The 20,872-nt window shown below is 45.8% G+C and overlaps 2 protein-coding genes across 7 annotated transcripts in view; both read right to left on the minus strand.

The window, feature by feature from the left end:
* Positions 1–15,270, minus strand: part of LOC310895707 (putative acyl-CoA dehydrogenase 6) — an 89,177-nt gene extending 73,907 nt beyond the window's left edge. For 5 of the 6 annotated variants that reach the window (XR_014580881.1, XM_083827319.1, XM_083827316.1 and 2 more), the window contains exon 1: positions 14,972–15,270. Coding sequence is in view for 4 of the 6 variants with exons in the window: in XM_083827319.1 (XP_083683445.1) it covers positions 14,972–15,103 (132 nt within the window). In the remaining 2 variants the exon portion in view is untranslated. Of the gene's footprint in view, positions 1–7,553; positions 7,570–14,971 lie in introns of those variants that run through there. The other variant, XM_083827320.1, reaches the window with a different exon arrangement.
* Positions 15,271–15,343: 73 nt separating this feature from the next.
* LOC310895710 (guanine nucleotide-binding protein G(I)/G(S)/G(O) subunit gamma-11) lies at positions 15,344–18,506 on the minus strand. Its single transcript, XM_083827327.1, has 3 exons — positions 18,308–18,506; positions 18,054–18,157; positions 15,344–15,590 (listed from the first exon to the last, which is right to left on the minus strand). The coding sequence occupies exons 2-3, from the start codon at positions 18,147–18,149 to the stop codon at positions 15,465–15,467; spliced, it is 222 nt and encodes a 73-aa protein (XP_083683453.1). The 5' UTR covers positions 18,150–18,157; positions 18,308–18,506; the 3' UTR covers positions 15,344–15,464.
* Positions 18,507–20,872: the final 2,366 nt, after the last annotated feature.

The following is a 20,872-nucleotide window of genomic DNA, read 5'->3' on the forward strand; positions in this document are numbered from 1 at the left end:
CCTGGAAGAACTGTTGCATGGCGCTCTGTGCCTCACAGTCCCCTACGGCATGGCATGACTCCCCTTGCCCACCAACTGGTCACAAGGCAGAAGCGTTTCCAGTAGTTCTCAAAAGGCGTTAGTGGCACGGGGCCCACCTCTGCCTACCTCCACAAGCCAAGCTGGGGGTTGGCACGTGCTTCTGCTGGGCCTCTGAGTGCTCTACACACCTGGGTCAGCACGCACAAGGGCGTCCAAAAGCAGAACAAAACAGTCACCCATGTTCCCCAAACCAAACCATACACCAATCCCCAATATGATGTCTCTAGCCCATGAACACAATTTTACTGCTATGCCGTTTTACAAAGAGAGAATTTATTATTTTAAGAACTTTTCGTCTTTTCCCCACACTAAATAAACAAGTCCTGTGGTGCTAACTATTCCTTAAGCTGGAAATAGATCCCTCTCCCTCTTGAAGTGCTGTGCTTATGAGACCCTGTGGAGTGCTCTTCTCAGCTGCCTATTTATTGCACATTCTTCGGAGAATTTCAGCCCTTATATGGCTGCTTTCTGCTTCCCAGTTGGCCGCAGAAATAAGGATACTTCACTGTTGGTAACATGAAATTACTTTTTCACTTCTCTTACCAAATTCTGAGAAGCATATACACTGAGTGTTCAACTTGTTCGGTAATTACAACCTCTCTCTCCCTCTTTTATACTGAATAACATAGGCCTCATGACCAACGCTAACAAAATACTCAGCAGGACACTACCTAGGACAGCCCACGTTCAGCCATCTGTATTGCCATATCCTAAATGCTCAGATTTTAGTGTGCGGACCCTTCACATGGAGGGCTGTGAAGCAGCTTTTGGTTGTACTCTTTGTAATATCATCCAATAATGCTGATTTGATAACATCCAGGGAAGTCCCTCAAAGTCGTTATGAAGCCTGTACAGAAAGTTACCCCTGTGTTTTGATGGAACTTGGCAAAAGTCTGCAGTGAATATACTAACATCATTTTGTGTTTGTTATGGCTGGTACTGGGCCAAGCGTTTCACAGTCTACACACAAAGCTACCTTTGAAGTTCAATGGAGTCAGAAGAATGACTAAGGCATTAGAGAAGTTCTTTTACATCATTCCTGCAGATTATAAACTGCTCGCTTCTGTGCCTTTGAGCAGAACTCAAGTTGTCTGACAGAGCCAGAGTTTAATTATTACCAGGTAAAGTTTGTCACGTCTAGTAAAACAAGATCTACCTCGCACGACACAACAAAAAGATGAAGACAACCTCGCTGCACAAATTGTAAATGGTTTGGGTCCCCTAGTTCAAGAAAAAATGAACATCACAGTCCAGATACCAACATTCACAGTCATTTCTTAGCCACTCGACCATCCACTTGTAACCGCATTTTTGAAAAGCAGTGAATCAGGTTCTGTCAAAAGCTTTTATACTCTAGACACAAATTGCTCACAAAAATTACACGTGCTATTTACAATCATAAATAAGACTTTAAACAAACTAACCTACTTTCAGGCGAGAAAACTCATTCCTTTAAAAGTATTATTCATTAAAATAAGGCTCCAGAAAACACACATCCTCAGGTAATTTACACTGAATCTGAGGGAAGGAGGAAGCCATGGGGCAATCAGAGACTGTGGATGGGATTTGGAGAACCTCTCCCGTTGTGCTACCACATACAACGTTAACCACATTGCTGGAGAACTGCAGTGCTGGTCAGCCAGCTAATGCTTTAGTACTGATTATTGGATATTATCACCCCTTCATATACTGAAACAGAGAGAGGTTTTATAGGGTCAAATCAGGAATGACCAGAGGAACTCGTGCACTCACAGAACATGTGCTAAAAACATTGTTAAAATGGTTGTATTTGGATGTAGGTCAAACACTCTGCATACCTAGCCATTTGACTTGCCCCTTCCTTTGGATTTTGCCAAAATGTCATAGCTATGCCCTTGGAGAAATATTTCAAGCTTTAATCAATTTAAATGTTAAGCAATTAATTTTGAATTAACCTACATTTTTTCAGTGCAGACAGCTTTCAGAAGCAAGCATTAACTGCTGCAGGCGCCTTAAACTAAATCATAAGTTATACATGCCATGTTTGACAAATACACAGAAACAAACTTTTGGCAGAAGCCAAGCACCAGGTCTGTTTAATTTTATATGCTTTATCAGGAGAAATGTGGAAACCATGGGTGGTGACATTCAGACATGCATCACTTGGATACTGACTGCAGTAAGATCTAAAACTCCTCTCTGTAGAAATATCTTGACACTGCATGCCATAAATGCTGTCCACCAGGTATTACCAACCACAAAGGAAATCTTTTTACTTAATCTAGCTGGCCAAATTTTAGTGGCTTTTGGGATTTAACATCTATTTAGGAGCCATGTATCTTTTCAGCCTGCTGATAAAGTACAGTAAACCACAACATAAATTCTGTTATTTTCCTGACTGTGAGGACATGGTAATTCTCATGTATAGGACTGGTGTTTTTTCAGGCTGCTTCATTCAACCCATAAAGACGTAGAACTAAAGAATTCAGCCTTGGTTTAGTCTGCATCACTACTATGATCACTACTGTGGGTGGAATCAACCATGATTTATTTTAGAAAACACTGGCTATTTGCCCAGTCGGAAACTGATCAAGACAACAGGTTCATTTCATGTTGAATGACAGTAAGAAAAATAAAAGTGTTTTTTATTTAATGCAGTCTTTACAAAGCTTTGTGAAAACAACACCTGTAGCTTCCTGCTCAGGAAAGGGGAAATGGAGCTGGGAGGGCTGAGGGGGAAGACAGAAATTTGGATTTTCTGGTCTTGATTATCCTGGTCTCTGTTTAAAATAGAGTAATGAAAATATCTTCCCAGAATACTGCCAGATAGTTGCATGCTTTCATTATTTACCCCTGGAAGTTACTGTACTATTTAAATGAGAAAAGAAACAAAACCACACACCTGGGGATTTTCCTTCACGTAGTGCTCAGTATTTTGTGCCGATACTGTACCAGCAGAAACATTAGCGATTGTCACTAAATTCTCCACGTGTTCCAAAACATGCTATTTCTACAAAGGTGAAAACTGTAGTTTAATTAATTTGGATACTAAGAGTGTATACAAATGTCCTTTACAGCAATTGAAGATTTTTTTCCATTATTCACCAGTGAGTTTACCTTCTATCAAGCAATTCAAATTAGAAATTAAAGACCGTAACATTTCAACACACAGTTTCTCATATCTATCCCTTACAATACTGTACAGTGCTAGTACAATATTTCAGCACACTGTTAAACAGGATGATATATGGCCTTAATCTTGCAAAAAAACCCAACAACCATTAATCTGAATTCTTACAAAGGGATAGAAATTTTTACTACAGCTTCATGTGATTTATACCTAAGCTGAAATTAGACTGTCTTACTAGCGAAGCACAAGTTTGAGAAAAGATACTTTTCTATCAAGAAAATTAAACGGATGTAGGGGTGTCATATCATACCAGGTTAAGAGGAGCATTTTTTCTTTTAAATCAAGCTACAGTAATTGAACTGAGCTCTATTAATATAACAACTAAAGATAACACAATTAATGGGATCTTTAAAGCAACAAAAATAACAACAAAAACAAATAAGAAACCGCTAATGACATTTCTTCCTTGATTATATCAGGACAATTAGCAAAACACTGACTTGAAAGAAAGGAGTTAACAGACTAGAGAGACCTTTGCCTTTGACACCAGCAATAATTAATGAAAATAATGAACAGCACGCGATAAGACATTTCTCCTGGTAATTTTATTCATAACCTCTGGCGGCAATGACTGCACTGCAAGACAACGCAGCACGGTACAGATGCTGGTGTGAGGACAGGCAGTATTTTCCCACAACTAAGAACTCAAAGAGCTGAGGCAGCCAAATCCACCGCGGTGCCCATATGTGCTACCAGAGCAAGCCCACGTAAATTAACCACAGGACGCAACAGCAGCACCAGAACGTGCTTTCCAGTTTAATAGCTGCTGTTTGTCTTCTTCCTGAACACGGCAGGAGCTATGAGCTGCCAGGGGGCCTGGATCACCCAACCTGGACATGATGAGCCTGGGTCTGTGGTGGTCGGTGCCCAGAAGGAAGAGGCCATCACTCGGTCTCTGACGAGATCAGATGCAGAAGCAGAGGCTGGGTGGGACGTAGCAGACCACAGGAGGTTACAAATAACCCCATCACACAACAGACGACTGAACCGCACAGAGGGCAGAAATCATTCCCTGCGGCGTGAGCCTTGCCTGCTCACACCAACTTATTTAGTGCACTTTCTTCTGGAAAACAAAATCCAATATTACGAGTCTGTCTGAGGTCTGAAGTAATCTCAACAGCAAGGCTGCAACCTACCGCTTCCTCTTTCAGGATACACAACCAGTACAGGCTGATTCACTGAAGATTTCCAGGAAGTTTTGCAGGACTTTTATCTGGGGATTTTTTAATTTTTTTTTTTTAATCACTGATTGAAATAATGGGGCTAGCCACCCAAAACTATGGGATTTCTCTCTCAGCCTCTGGCCCACACTCCCTGTCTTATAAAAATGTACATGTTTTTCTTGGTGTATCTCAGTACTTGCCTAGGAGACCTACGTAAAAAGTAACCCACCACTATACAAGTGGTCCTGTCAAGGTGGTACTAGTCCTAGAGGCTGCCAAAATACTTCCCCCTCCTTGCATGTAGAAGAAGGCCAGACTCCCTTGTGCTCACATCATGGGAGACCTGGCATTCAAATACAATCTGCAGATCTTACTCTGTATTCACACTGGGCTATTCAGCTAAATGTACAATTTAACATCCAAGCAAATGACTGCCTATAGAGTTGTCACTGAAGAATTTGCCCTATTTGAGTATGGGATTTGGGACCAGGCCTCAACAGCAACATGGAAATTTCTGTACTCGGAGCTATCATCAGACTCTTGCTGGGAACAAACCAAGAAAATGTTTTCCACAATAATACAGGGTTGAACTGGAAAAGTTCAATTTAAATGCAGCCATCCGTTTCATGACCCTGTGAAAAACACTTGGATTTAAAAAAAAAAAAAAAAAAAGTCCTAGAAGCAGAATAGCTAGATAATTAAAATAAAGAACAAAAATGAAGCAATTCTGACTTCAGCTTTTTTAAGCAGCATGACTCATTTTACAAACCCAAAACCAACAAGTTCTAAAATTATAATTTAGAAGGCAGTTACTTTTAAAGTCTTTCAGAATACTTTCAAACCATCATCAAGATATTAAATCATGACATAAGTGTAGCAAAAAGTATGGGGGAAAGAGAAGGAAAAAAACACAGTAATTAAGTATCCATCTAACCCAAAACTTTACAGGCACTAGCCATGAATCTAGAGGGAGTGGTTTAAACATTCACATAAATGTTTAAAAAAGAATGCTTTGATTTCTTTCTGTATTTTTCTCTATAATTCCTAAAAATATTTTTTCAGGACATTTAATTATTGTACTTAGAATTTTCAATCTTGTTTTCCCCTTGTCAAAAACAAAAATAAACGAGGAATTACCATACATATCCACATCCTTTTAAAAAGCCTTTACTGAACTTAAAGGAAAGAAATTAAGAAATTCCCCCAAGTTTTATCACTGTTTTATTTTCCTTCTCTTTTTGTTACACCTCCCCCCCCCCCCCATTATAGTCGAGGATTTACACGCCTAATATGAAATGTGACTGATTTAGCCCTCGTAAACAAGCTCACTGATAAAACAACAAGCACATTCAATAAAGGAGAGATGCACAGACTGAAATTCATGACCTAAAAAGTAATCAAACAGAAACCCTGCAAAAATAAGCTGTAGTAAACAGCAGGATGGGCTGTTCTTATCAGCAGCTTTTTGAACACTAAATGAACAATTGTGAGCAAGAAATGAGAGGCTGGAGGACAACTTTGAAAGGGAAGGCAGGAAAGTTGCTCTCAAAACTTTGTACTTTATCCACCAACTTTGAAGAACGTGCCAGACATTCATACACCAGGCAGGACGTCCGCCAACAGCCACCCCCTGAAAACATCCAGACCTGGGAGGGTCTAAAGGCCCATACCATGATGTCTTGGCCTTTCAGTTCAGTTTGGTCTCCGCAACTTTCTGCGCGTTTCATGTGCAGAACCAACCGTTCTGAATGACATCTGCAGGACAAGATGTGATCAGCCAGGCGAGAAAAAAAACGCTGGATGAAAACGACCCTTGAAACGAGCCAGAAGATACCACTGAGAAGGAAAAGGAAAGCCAAGCCATATAGACTGTGTGCGTATATATATTTAATTCCTTATCTAAAAAGCCTTCCATAGACGTTTAAACACTTCACTGGTTTGACCCCTGCTAGTGAAACCACCCGACTTGGTGTCAGTGCACAGAGCCAAGGTTAGGCCCACACCGCAGCCCCTGCGCTGGGCCTGCGTTTCTGCTCACCGTGCTGTCTGCGGCCTGCGTTGCTTCGCTTTTATTCTGCCTGTAGATGTACCAAGTGCTTGACAGAATAAAACAGCACATCAATCACGCTCATCAGACACGTTATATATACCCCCTCCTGTGCATGTGGGTACATTTAATCATAAGTACACACACTTCAGATCATTCAGCTTTCCCCTTTTCCCCTTCCCAATGGGCAGCATTTGAGCTCGAGACATTAAAAGTTAAGGAGAAAAAGTCACTCCAGCTCATTGCTGTGAAGGTGGTTGAAAAGGGCAGATAACACGTCATTGCTAGCACCTCAGGTATGTTAGGATACTTTTACTTTTGGTCCGTTACGGCACAGTGAGGGTGAACAGGCCTGGCTCACGTTCGCCCTTCTCCTCTGCCTTTAGACATAGCTGTGGCCAGAGCTCAGCTTCCAGAGGACATCCAGCGGGTTCAAAACCAATACTCAGTAGACTCAGAGAAAAGGAAAGCAGAAAAAATTCCTGAGTGCTCGAAAATGTAAGACAGAAATGGGGAGACGTGTTTAAACTTGATTAATTATAGCACTGTAATTCCTTTTTGTACCTTCAATTAAGCCATGCCACAGGCAACAAGGAATCATGCAATCTGCTACAGCACTGGGTACTAAAGACTGCAGAGATCAGCCAATACAGGAACAAATTGCTACTAAATTAAATTTTCCCTTTCCCAAAGGGAAAAAAAATCAGCAGAGGGAAAAGCCCTATAACATAAGACTTGGCAGCATTTTATTATATAATAAAACATACCTGTCCCTATCTATTTTATTTCCAGCAAAAAAAGCAAGAACATTATGAGTATAATGCAATTTCTTCTGCTCTATTCATTTGGCTGTAATTGGACACACTTCTGTTTAAATCACTGCATTTCTTCGCTTTCACTGTGATACAATTCCCTACCGCATACATAATACATAAAGCAAAGCTGATTATTGTTTCAGAAATTTGAATACTGCAGATCTTTTGGTTCGACACATCTGGCTACAGTTTTTAGTTCAGGAGGCAAATAAATAAATAAATAAATCAACAACAAAAATCAACCCTGAAACAACCATAAAGCTTTTGCCACTGCTTACCTAAAACTTAAAAGCCTACGAGTCCTCCAAGGAGTGCAGGACTGAGCGGTGCTATCCCTCTACCCTGTATGGAGAAGGTAGCTTTTGTAACCCTGGCACATGCTGTCACCCTGTGAAGAAATTGAAAGGTCCAGTCTAAAACCTGGGAGCCCAGCCCAGCTTAACCTCTCCTGAAGAATAAGATGCTGAAAGACCAGCTCTAGCTGGGGAGGAACCTACACGATCCTAGCTGACCCTCCTCCTTCCTTGTGTCCTCCCAACCCAAAAGGACGCGCACACTGACAAACCCCTCCTGCACACACCTGAGAGTTTTTGCAGTCCCTGCATACTCCCAACCACAACACCTCCAACAACCTTATTCAGCAATATGGTAGAAAATGGGAGGATCTCAAAATTGCCTCCCTTTCTGGACTCCAAGACCTGCAACTACCATGCTGAATCCTGTTCTCCAGCAAAAGTAGGAAAAGGAATACATCTGCAAAACCTCCTGAGATCAGGAAAGTGCTTATGTGTGTATGTTCCAGCGAATTTCTCAACTTCTTTCCTTTGAACCCCTTCAGGTTTTATTTATTTATTTATTTAATTTATTCCTCTGTCTCATTTGTAGCATCTGCTCCATCCTCCATTCAACCATCCTCCATTCAACCACACCATAATGGGCAATGCAATATGCCATCAAAAGGAGCATTTCTTACCCCTGATACTCAGCATCATCGGGTTTAAGCTATGATGGACTCTGTGTTCTTCTCGGACAATAAATTCTGTTCCTTTTTACCATGACCTTTTTGCAAAAACTGTAAACTCTCCCAGGGATCTAGACAATATATTCACACTTCCAGTTCCATGATATTCATGGACATATATACCCTGTATACAAAAACATAATCATGTATAGCATCCAAGGAGAGGCATATAAAAATATAATTTCTACCTGGGCAGAGAATAATGCTTTTTCCTCATTACTGCCACAGTATTTTCCTCATGTCCGTCCACAGCCAGAGACAAGTCAGGCTTCTCTGAATCTCTGAGTTTTGAAAATGGAACTCTACTTAGCAGAAACAGTTTCTTGGTTATGAAACACAAGAAGATTTGAGGAGAATACTTAAAATATCAGAACTTTTATCCATACAGCTACTTGTTCCAAACCCACTGCTGTGCTATCCCTGCGACTTACATAGTTATTAATGTGAATGCATAAAGCTCATTTTTGTTCCCTCTCTTTCAGTCAGAGGGACTTTTTGTGCACATGTGGTATCATTATGGTGAAAAACTAGATCAAAGAAACTCCCTTTTCCACCTCCAAACAGCCAGCACTTGACTAGATTCAGACTCAGCCACAGTGACCACAAATGCTGTTCCTAAGAACTGTGATTATTCATATTTGGCTCTGGATTACACCCCTGCATGAACAAAACACATTATCAGGCCACCTCTCCACTGAAAAGCATTAGGACATCATGAAAATGTGGGTTTCCAATGATGGGTTCCAACCTGAAAGAGGTGTACCCCTGGATTTTATCCATCTTTTCCACCCACACTGCTCCCCATGACAGGGCCCAGAACTTAACGCTGTACCTAGGTAGAAGTGCAATGTGAAAACTGGGTAGCTCTTGGAGAGACTGGTTGTTTTGAGCAACACTGTATGAAGTGCTGGCTGGGCTATACAGTTTGTCCAGACTGACGGACTTTCTTCTTCAGGAGACCTCCATTAGCAGAGCTTCCAGGTGTTCATGGTGCTTCTTCATCAGTCAGGACCAGAAGTGGTGAGCAGCATCTCCTGTAGTACTTCCAGGACTTGTTAGTGCATCACTGGGCCACGTTCAGGCAGGAGTATCTGTGCTGTTACACCTGCACCCAGAGAAACAGCCCTGGGCATAACACAAGGTTTACTGACTGCACCCAGGTGACCCACATCATGAATCCTTAGATAAAAGAGAATATATTCAGAACTGATACTAACTCCCCTTTTGCCTTTACCTTCTCTTAATCTTGCATCAAAGAAGAAAAGTGTTCTGTGGAGCTATTCAAAGCATGGCTCCGCACATGCCAAATTGCAGATGGAAATAATGGAAACCCACCAGAGACTCACAACTTATGCCATTTTATAAATGTGCTGGCACTTAAACTATGCTCATCACCGTATCAGCTGAGCTGGGGTATCCTCACAGATTAAAACAGCTGACCTCACTTGAAGGACTGCTAGTTCTTAATACTGATTCATCAACAAGAGATTTGGACTGTCGTCTCAACCACAAGAAGCTTACACAGAATCTACTTACCACATTGCTCCAGCACCATGGGAAACATTTTTACTCAGCGTGTGCCTGTTCCATCTACTTTCCATTTATCATTTGCTTTGCGGCTGGGATAAAGCTAAGTTGAAATAAAACATTCCACATTTCTCTCCAGATGAGGTGATCTACAGCTTACCCTTGGGAAGGTTGGTTTCTTCTCAAGAATAAGGGAGGTGTTCCTGATTTTCACTTCTGTCTTTGAAAATGCAATCATGACATACATCCTAGTGCCCATCCCACTGCAAACTTCTACCAGCAACACTTGTGACCCCACCAAATCTGCCTGAGAAGCTCCACTCTCAAACACTGTAGCACTGCTCCAATCCAGCCTCCTGCCCACAGCCAGTTTTGGGGGTGCTGGCAGAGGAGGAAGAGGACTCCTGACAAAATCCTGTTGGTTCTGCAGTGTGCCGGAGACCAAAGACCAGCAGGTGTGGTCAAGGGCGCATCAGAGCACCTCTCCTACCACACTCCAGCCTTTCAGTCCTTTAGCTTTCATCAAGCTTACTCTCCCCAGGTTCCCAGGAGCAGACCATCCACCAAGAGCAGCTTCAGGTTGGACAGTTTGGCTTCCCCATTGCTTCCTTCTCCTCAAAGCCCAGCATAACTGCCTGTACCTTGTCATTTCAGATGTTTCTGGCACTTTCAGGAATACAGCATGCCACCCGTACTAGTTTGCCCAACCTCAAGTTTACATGGCATATTTTGAAGCCTGCAGTACATAAAATGGCAGATTGCAGCTAAAATGATATTTCTGGAAATACTTAAAATCATTAAGCTTGCCCTGACTTACTCTTACAGTCTAACTAAGGCTCTAATTTTTTATGAGAAGTTAAAAACTAATCATCGAAACCCTTCTGAGGGAACACAAACCTCAGGAGATGTCATCACAGCAAGTGACCTGAGATCGTTTGTTCTTAAAGTAGGTTGGTAATACAACAATTGTTGACTAGATGCACAAGCCTGGCTGTAGGACAGAAAATAACTTTAAGCAGCACACCAAGTATCTTGGAAGTGTCCTCGCATAATCCATCAGTGCTCACCTATCAAACTTGATCTTCAGGGACTGGAGCCAGAGGCAGGTTTTCACACTCCCTTTGAGCCTTAACAGGAAAAAAAAATCTGCCAGAAAATCAAAGTCCAGAACAACACAAGCTGAAAGAACGGCTTTCAGAGCACTATGATACCTGGCTGGGAGCTGCTATGTTCATCAGTGTGCCCACAGGGCAGGGGGAAGAGATTTAATCACACATTTCCACACAAATGGGACCTAAAAAGATTTAAACAAGGTTCTACTTTCTGAATGGTCATGGCACAACCTATGTAAAACACAGACATTTGCTCAGTCATAAACTGCTTATTAAGACAGGATTTTAGTTGTCTGAAGTGCATACCTGTATTGCCTACTCCAATCTGGTGTGACAACAATACAGGATAATAATAGCTGGAGTTGAACCACAAAAATATCCCTCAGGCCCAGTTCTCCTGCTAGAAGATGCTCATTGAGGACTAAGTATACGCAGTGGAAATTTGTTCTCACATGAATTATGTTGAGGGGGACAAAGCAACTGCAATCTCACATGCACGCACTGCTCTGGCACTGTGCAACAAGTAAACACGCTGCTTATTAAACTGCCTTTACTGCATTTTTGCTACACAATGAAGTATTTGTATATTAAAAGACATTCTTCTGGTGATTGGAAAAAGCTTTCTTCAGGATCTGCTTGACTGTGCTGAAGCTCGTGTTTTCCTTCTCTTATTCTCCCAAACTCTGATTTAAAAGCAACTCTTTGCAGCTTCTTTTGTGTCTTTCTTCTCTCCTTTTCTCCCTCTCAATTTAGTGAGAAAGTAATTTTAAGTGATTTATTTGTAATACCAGCAGCAAACTACCTGGCTGTTCCTTACTGTATTTTTGTGATTTGCTATAAAAGATGAACAAGCCAACTCCATCCAATACTTTTCAGTATTTTGTAGAATGTCAGAAGTTGACATATAATTTTACAAAAATTATAAAGTTTACCTCAATTTTACTAGAAAGTTATAGTGAAAATCAATATTTAATTCAGCTCTTGCATGCTCTAATATGAAGAGGCTTTAATTCCTGTAAAAATATCTGTATTAACGGACAGAAACTCATGATGCTGTTAATGACTTGGGCCAGACATACAACCCAAGTGTGGCTAATAAGGCCAATGGTGCCCTTTGGTGAAGTCTCACTTTCACATGAATCCCTCTTATCCTACAGAGATGTAACACAGCGTAAATAGACCAAGCCAGCACCAGATGCAAAATGAAATCTCATTTATATTAGATGCACCTCATTCGAAATATATGCCAATCCTTTTCAAACCTATTTCCCAAAGCTTCTTACTACTAATGCCAGAGGAAAACAAAAATGGATATGTGCATGCACATATCATATACATATATGCACAGTTATGCATACACCTAAAGTAGCTTAAACCTTTTTATTTCAAGCCAGTTATACTATATTACTGCACTAAACTGTAGGATACCAGTGCACTGTAAGCATTGTTCAACAAGGTAAGGAAAAGTTACGTTTTCAATTTCCAAGAGGAAGGGTGGTGACCTATAAAGTAGTAAAGGAAACCACTCACAAGGTTATTTCAATACCCTTGCTAAAAACAGCTCCCTGGAATTACAGGAGTCTCTTCCTCATCCTGCTCAGAACAATTGGAAAAGTACAGATCATTTAAAATACATTAATTCAATAGATTAAAAAATAAAATAAATTGAGACAAAAAAATAACAGTTCTCACTAATGGAATTGCACTGCTCATTTCTTTAATTTCTCTGGTAGTTGCATCTGGATTTGTCTAGTGGAAAGAGTGGCCCAAATTACATAACCATTAAATTTAAAATGCATTACAGATCCTGAGTGGTCATCCTCTCCCAAAGAGTTTACTTTTCAGTTTATCTTAAATTCACAGGGGACAGGTTTAACTTAAGCCAAAATAAACACTGATTGCTAGAAGCTTTGGGGTAAACAACATTAGACTGGATTTGACATAAACTAGTGTGGTGGTTTTTTTCCCTATATGATCAGACAAAAACTGAAATAAGGGTTATATAACCACTTTGTAAAATACAGGACAAGGATGAAACTGGTTTTACGATGCTGATTGTAAGTTTTTTTCCAATACGTGCATCATGGGCACGCATGCAGTGACGCAGCATCAGCTTCCCTCTCAGCCTGCTCTGCAGTTCTCTGCACTAAACCCAGAAGGGCAGGGCATACCGTTAGCTGCACCCCAAGAAACTTGTGGACAGCCATAAAATAAAAGCATGCGAAAAAAAAAAGTCCACGTATTTGTAGCACATGACAGAGCAGCAAACCTCGCACCAGCAGATACCAATGCTGCCACTTTTCCTCCCCGTTTTCATCCGACCGCCAAGTTGCCAACGCCTGAGATGAAAAATGTGCAGCTTAATCCTTTCCTGACAAAAGAGGACCTTCCAAACCCCCCAGATCTAGACGACTGCCTTCACTAAAGCCTTGGCCTCGTTCTATTTCGGAATGCCACGGATCTGAGATAAGGCAAAGTGCAACGATGAGCGGTATTTGCTGTCCTCCCTGCACGTGCAGGAAGACCACAGCAAAAGAAGAGGTACAGCTGAGTGACACAGGTCACAGGAAGGCAGGTGACTCTGCTGACTGACAGACAGACAGACAGACAGCCTCAGCACAAGCCTGACGCTGCGGTATTTGCAACACAAGCCTGTACTCGCATCCAGGTGACAGGATTCACTTGCAACATTTTTACTGATCCTTCCTCTGCCAGCTTATTCCTGCTTTGAACAAGGTCCAGGAGTTTAGATTAATGAAACTAATTTGTTAGGGAGCAGACTGGTTGTGCACCAGGTTTTTTTGTATTATACAGAAAATGAACAGACAACTGCAAAAGTTCAAGGCCGAGAGGCCTAGTTTTAGTCATAGAAAGCTTCATGAATTAAATGGCCTTTGCAATATCCTGTTTCAACACTGGAAGTATGAAAGTCAGTTCAAAAGAAAGAGAAATCTGAAGTAAGAATCGCATGAATCAGAAGTAGCCGCACTATTTTTTCTCCACAGTGCACTGGGAAAGAGGAGAAAGTTGAAAAATGATCAATTTATCCATGAAAGTGTAAGATTCTTCATGTCATTTTTAAAAGCTTCCATCAAATGCATAACAGCACAGCTCCCAAGTCACAGGGAGCTGACATCAGGCAATCCAGCGTGCCCTGTTTTTAAAAAGCTATGGAGCAAGACCCGGCAGGAGCTGAAAGTTTATCTCCAGGCACATCAGGGACAACCCCTTACACTTCATCATGCCCACTTCTGAGTGCACATCAGGCTTGCTTGCATATGGCTGTTATTATGATAATGGTGCTTACTCCTTGTGGTAGGTACTGAACTTCAGCACTTCACTCACCATAGTTCACAGGCAGATTTCTCACATACATGCAGCTCGTCCCGTCCCATCCCCTCCCATCCCATCTGACTTCCCCCAGCAAGCCCTCCCCGTCTGCCCCAACACAGCACTTTCTACCAAATAAATAAATAAAATAAATAAATGCACCTAATTATCTAACTTTGACAGGTGTGCTTCATTACACTTTAGCCTTCTGCAGGTGTCAGTGTCCTCACTGTTGGGAACAAACAGAGTTCACCAGTGCCACCACCACTTCCAGAGCTGCATTTGGCATTCAACTCCCATTTCCCCTTACCCAACGTGCCTCCTTTCCCCTCGATCCCTGACTTAGTTTCACAAGAAAACTAACTCTTACTCCCCTTAGCACCCCTCTAGAAACACCACCGTGGCAAACGGGCTCTGTCCCGGCACTCGGCATTCCCGAACACAGCAGTGGGGGCACGGAGCCTCCATGTCCCGTCCCGGGCTGCCGTTTCGTGCCCTGCCCGCTCTCCTCCCTTCCCTCCTCCCTTCCCTCCTCCCTTCCCCCCGTCCCTCCGGCGGGCGGCAGCCGGGCCCCCGGGCGCTCAGCCGAGGAAGCCTCCGCGCTGCCGCCGCCCGCCCCTGACGGCGGCCCGGGGCGAGGGGGGGGGGGGAAGCTCCGTCCGGAGGGGGCCGCGGCACCGGCCGTGCCCCTCGCCGCCCCCGGTACCTTCCTGAGGGCCGCCCGCAAGGCGCCGTGCTGCGGCGTGTCGGTGCCGTGCCCGCGGTGCCGCCGCCCGGAGCCGCCGCCGCGCAGGGCCGAGGCCCGGAGCGCCCAGCGCCCGCAGCCCCGCAGCGCCATGGCCGCCGCCGCCTGCCCCGCTCCGCCCCGCTGAGGGCCGCTGCCTGCTCCGGGGGGCCCTGCACCGCCCCGGCACGGCTCGGCTCGGCTCGGCTCGGCCCCCCGCAGGCTCCCCTGCCCGGCCGGGGCAGGCCGTCGAGGGGCTGGCAGGTTTTTTTAGTGCCGACCGGCGTGCCCCCGGTAAACAGGTGGCGAAAGCGAAAGGACCCGGCCGTGCGGAGGGAGCGAGGCGAGCTAGGCTGCTTTCAGATTTATTTATTTTTTTGTACGAAAAAGAAAGAAAAAAAAAAAAAGAGAGAGAGAAGAAGATCTGCTCCTGAGCGTGTAGGACAAGGAGCGGCGGAGCTGGGGACCGGCAGCCTCAGGCGATGACACAGCCTCCTTTCTCCTTGAAGGGGTTCTTGTCCTCCGGGACGCCCTTCACCAGCGGGTCCTCGCCCGACCGCTCCTCGATGTAGTTCTTGATCTCCTCGGAGCACTTGGACACCTGGAGCGGGGGACAAACACATGGCAGGGCTATGGCCAGAGCTGGTGGGGCGCATCCCAGCCGCGCCACGGTGAATTCGCATCTTTCCCTATTTACCTGCCCATTGAACAGAGGTGATCTGACCACAGAGCCAGCACTAAGCGTGTGTACTCAGCCTCCTTCCACTTTTTCACGGCTTGATACTCACTGAAGGCATGAGCATCACTGGAAATGTGTATGCTGCTTGGAACAGCAGTTGCCTCATAGTTAAACTTACATTTTTTAAATAGCCAGTATAGTTTTATTAAGCTGAGGACCACATGCTTTTCCCCCCAGCATGTCTTATAGTCAACGTGTTCAGGCACAGCAAAATCTCAGTTCTACAATGTGGTGGTATCTGTTTTCCAAGTATACGTAACTTCACATGTTTTTCTCAAACAAAACATCCAACAATGATTTTTCGGTGGCAACTCAAATCCCCACCCTGCAGTTCTATGGGAGCAACCACACATTTTAAATGGTGGTCAAGAACTAGCTAGGAAAGAATGTACTTACAGGTGACCTGGGGTTAATTGAAACAGCGGTTAATAAAATACCCTTCCGCGTTAAGAAAGGGCATAACACACGTGACACGTTGCATGCCAGTCACAGCAAAGCAGCACCCAGTGGGGCAGGCCTGCACAGACACCCGCCTGTGAAGAAGGAACAGGTTTATTTTTGTTCTCGGAAGGCAGCGCATGCATCAGGTGCAGCCACAGTGGGTGTGGAGCCTGAGGGCACGCAAGCGAGTCCCACCAGCTCCAGAGGATCCCTGACCACACGCTCCTGCCATTTCCCTTCCCTGTGGCAGCAGAAACTGTCCTCAGGTGCCTGAATGTGGGACATTTCTAAGGACACGCTCCCAGATGTGCCCTGCTTCTGCCCACAGTCCCTGTGCAGACAGCAGTCAGTCAGCACTTAATTAAATTAGAATTCATTAAATTCTAATTTAAGGCCCATTTGTTGCCTTCCTTGTAAATTGTATATTACTGCAAAGGCAAAATGATGGCAAGAGAAATGGTGAATTTACTTGCAGTATCACTGGCTCTAAGCTGTCAGAATAACTCATGGTTAATTCCACACCAAACCATGCATGGAATAAGACCTAACTACCTCCAGCTCTCTTACGGCAGAGAAGAATGTGGATCTGCAAATCCCATTACACTTGTGCCTTGCTCTGCTGTGCCTTGCAAACCCATTCCTTTGAGTCAGGGCACCTTATGCCATGGTGTAGCTGTAAAGGTATAGGAAGAGGTCAAGAAGAATTTCGGCAAACATTTGCACTTTTGGCAACACGAAGCGTGGGTTCTGCACTTCCATGTCCCTGTAACACCTGTAACGGAGCTACCAGGGGACTGAGACAACTACTACACAAATTGCATTCTCACAGTGAAACTTTGTATAGAGCATTGGTAAAATTGAGGACATCGTCTGTGCTTTACTACAGATGGTTTGAAAATACCTATTTCCCTAAAGTCTTTTGGGTTATTTGGAATATTTAGGTAGGGTTTTAAAATTGTTGTTATGAAAATCAAAATCTATACGTCCTACAGCATATATTTCGGTTGCTTGGGAACTCTCTGAGGGATAATCTAGGTGTCTGTAGTACTTGCATGTGCGGCCCTCAGCACTGCTGGAGCTGTCACCCGTACCACACCTAACGTGTACACCCACTCATAGCTAACTGGCACCTAAAACGTAATTGTGGCTTTCTTGTTTTCTGGGCTAAGTACCTAGAGCTAATTCGCATGAATAATTCCACTGATCCCCTAACATAAATGCGCATTAGTCCTAAATAGAAGTGTTTACTTAGATGAGTTTGCTTCTGCTGGAATGCAGAATAAGAAAAAAAAGAAAAAAGTTTTATCATGGAGCGAGATCAGTTCTGCTCTTCCACGTATAGAAACCGTGCAGAAATACTACAATAACAACAAAGATCACTGGAAAACCAGTTCGCCCGTGGGAAGAAGCGTCGAGGACGGAGAAGAGCGCGGTGTTTTCCGCCGGGCACGGCAGGACGGAGCGCGGCTCTGCAGCGGCACCCCTCTGCCCTCTGCCCCTCGCTCGGGCAGGGCGAGGACGGGCTCTGCTTCTCCTGCTCCCCCCGCATTGCTGGGGGCCGTGCCGTGCCGTGCCGTGCCGTGCCGCACCCAAGGCCACGGGAACGGCGGGTGCCGGTCCCTCGGGGCCTCCCCCTCTCCCCGCAGCCTCCCCCTGCGAGCCCGGTGCCAGCCGCACGTCGGGGCGGCGGCCGCCTCCCGACGGCCGGGGGTCGCTGGGGGCGACACGGGGGCAGAGCGGCCCTCAGCGCCCCTGCCCCTCGCAGGACCGGGCTCTCCCGCTCCGCCCCGCCCGGCTTCGCCCGACCTGCCCCGGGCACCGCTCCCGGGGGGTGCCGGGCTCCTCGCCCCCCGGCCCCGGGGCCCCCCGCGGCCGCTGCCTCACCGGCTGCCTCTCCAGCTTGACTTCTTTCCGCAGCTGCTCCACTTCCATTTTCAGTTTGTCCTTCTCGCTCAGGTCCTCGATGTTGATGGCCGGCATGGTTTACGCTGCCGAAGCCCGGAGGGAGGACAAAAGGTTACCGCTGGGCAGCGAGGCCGGCCGGGGCCGGAGCCCCCGGGCGGGCTGCGGGGCGGCGGGGCTATGGGGCGGCGGGGCTATGGGGCGGCCGCCCCCGGCCCGCCCCCGGGCTCACTCACAGGGTGCCGCCGGGCTGTCCCGGCCCGTCCCGCTGCTCCGCGGCCGCCGCTTCCTCCCCGCCGCTCCTCGCACCCCTTCCCCGAGCCGCTCCGGCCTTTAAACCGCCGGGCTAATCCTCCCTTCACCGGATTAGGGCCAGCCGTCCGGCCCGGCCCCGCTCCCGGGGCGCCGGGGCGTTCACACCGGGGCTGCGTGCACGGGGAGGGCTCCGGGAAGGGTGTCCCCCTCCGGCCGGGGGGCTCATGCGGCCGGGTGCGCAGTCCCAGCGCTGAGCTCCCTTCCCTCCGCTCCTCCCGTCCCGCACGGTGATGCCGCCCGCATCCCTGGGCTCCTGCATCTCCTGGTCCGGGAGGCGAGGCAGCAGCAGGTGTTTTGCTTGGGCGCATTCCCCAGTATTCGTGCATTAAACCTGAGAGTGGGGTGGACTAAAAGGCTGAGAGGGGAAGGAACTGCTCTCGGGTCAGGTGTCCAGGCCAGGCCGGTAGGTTTGTCTGCAAGGCAGAGCTGCAGCTCTGCGTGAGAGGGCTGCCATGCCCGGCCTGCACAGAGCATCTCGGGTTGTGCAGCTGTGGTGGATGCTGAGGACTGGGGATGCTCTGTGAGAGATCTGATGGGTTCAGAAAGCACAAGAAGGAACTGAGAAATTCTCCTGTACTTTCATATACCGATGAGGTCTAGACCCCAAACAGGGGGATTGCTCTTGAACAGGCTGGTCCCTCCACCCAGTTTGTACAGCACCTGGCATCTCTGATCCTAGCAGCCGCTTTCCTATGAAACCAGCAGAGGCTGAATCTGCACAGCCACGAACCTTCACACTGAACAAAGCTGCAGGCCTGGATGCAGCCCTTAAAATGGGTCTGTATGAATCCTTCTGGGTTTGGGGCACTGCAAAGGCCCCTGCAGGCAGTTCTTCCTCCTTTCCACCTCTGCCTATGGCCATAGGGACACTCCTTTGTCCTCTCCCCACCCACCAGATGTAAACAGCTGCCAGCAGTGCAACATTTACCTCCTCCTCCTCCACTGCTGCTCCTATAGTACCGCCAGGGTTTGTATCTGTTTTATTTTAGCCAGTCTATTAAATCAGTTCCTCTGCCCGTCCATCCCTCTGGCTGTTATCCCCAGCTGCTGGTAGGCAATTTCTACACCCCCACAACCCCCACTGGCAGCTGCATGCCCAAAGCCCAGCAGCTGCTGGTCCTCGTGCCAGCCAAAACAGCTGGAAGGAGCTGTTTGGCCTTCCCCAGCACAGCCTTTGCCCACACTGCGAGGTGGCTATACAGGGTGGTGGGCTGCAGGGGACGCAGGGGAACAGGGGCTGGCAGTGGGAACAGGAAAGTTGCAGCTTGGCATCAATAACCCTGTGGTGGAAAGCCTACAGCGAGCTGTCTGCCGGCTCTGTCTACTAACTCTGCTAACTACGATTAGTAAAGGACTTTCTACCACTCGCTACATTAACTGTTTCTCTAGTTCATATAAATACTTTCCTAATCTAAGTGAACCCGATTGCTGCTACAGCAAAGGAGCAACTGAGTAAATGCTACACTGTGCTGCGGTATTGATGGATAGGTGAGTTTAGTTCAAACTTTGATTTGTGTGTGTGCATTCACTGAGGAAATGGAAAACGGTATTAGCATGACAGCATTCATTTTGCTGCTATTGTTTAAAGTGGTATTTCGATGGCTTCTTTTGCAATTCCAACAGAATCCGGTGAAAGCTAAAGGATGTTAGTCTAGTCATATTAAAATCACTTGAGAGTTCCCTAATATTAGAAAGATGCCCTTTTGAGTTTCTCTGGAAATAGGAAACGTGCACTTTATTTATTTAATTTCCTACTGAAGGCACCTAAGCTTTATTACAGTCACTCTGCATAATAAGCTTAACAAAAAAAAAAATGAGGACACGTTAGAACATATATAAGTATGTTATATATATAAAACATGGCAGATGTGTCCTGTGGTGAAGCCTCAAAGTGTACTAGGGTTTTGTTTGTTTGTTGTGCTTTTTTGTGTTTCTTTTTGTTTTTGAGCTAAAACAGGCACTTATCCTTTGGCAATTGGAGATTTTTGAGAAAAGGAACAGTTCTGAAAGAGTACTGAGAGAGGTGCCATTTAGACCTTCCCCTTAGGTTTGGGGGGTTGAATTTGCTCCTCTTTCTTGCCTTTCTGGAAAACAAAATCTTGTCCGAAAACTAGGCGGTAATCCCGCATGATATAAGGAAAACTCTGAGAGAAAGTGAGTTCCTGAGATAAGCAGGGTGCGGTGAAGCCCTCCTCCTCACACTCCAAAGGACTGCGCCTTTGTCCCCGCAGGCCGTGGATTTCCAGGGCCCCGTATCGCAACTCGGCCACGGCAGCGCCCGCCTGGAGGTCCAGCACTGTGGCTGTGCGGGGAGAGGAGACTAACAGGAGATCAGATTAGCTTCTTGCTATCCACGGAGAACACGGTGACTAATTTGCAGGCACTCTTATCTCTGATACTGTATTAAATCTGGAGTAAGCACTAATTAATGTAATGGCTCTCATAGATCAGAGAAGGAACGCGTGCTGCTCGCTGCTCACCCCTTC

This window comes from Anser anser, assembly GCF_964211835.1.
Source record: "Anser anser genome assembly, chromosome: 2".
Lineage (NCBI taxonomy): Eukaryota > Metazoa > Chordata > Aves > Anseriformes > Anatidae > Anser > Anser anser.

Bases quoted from the DNA above. Each gene is read 5' to 3' on its own strand.
- LOC310895710 (XM_083827327.1), bottom strand. From the start codon at position 18,149: ATGCCGGCCATCAACATCGAGGACCTGAGCGAGAAGGACAAACTGAAA. The intron at 15,591-18,053 runs GTGAGGCAGCGG...CCCCCGCTCCAG, and splicing joins TCAAGCTGGAGAGGCAGCCG to GTGTCCAAGTGCTCCGAGGA.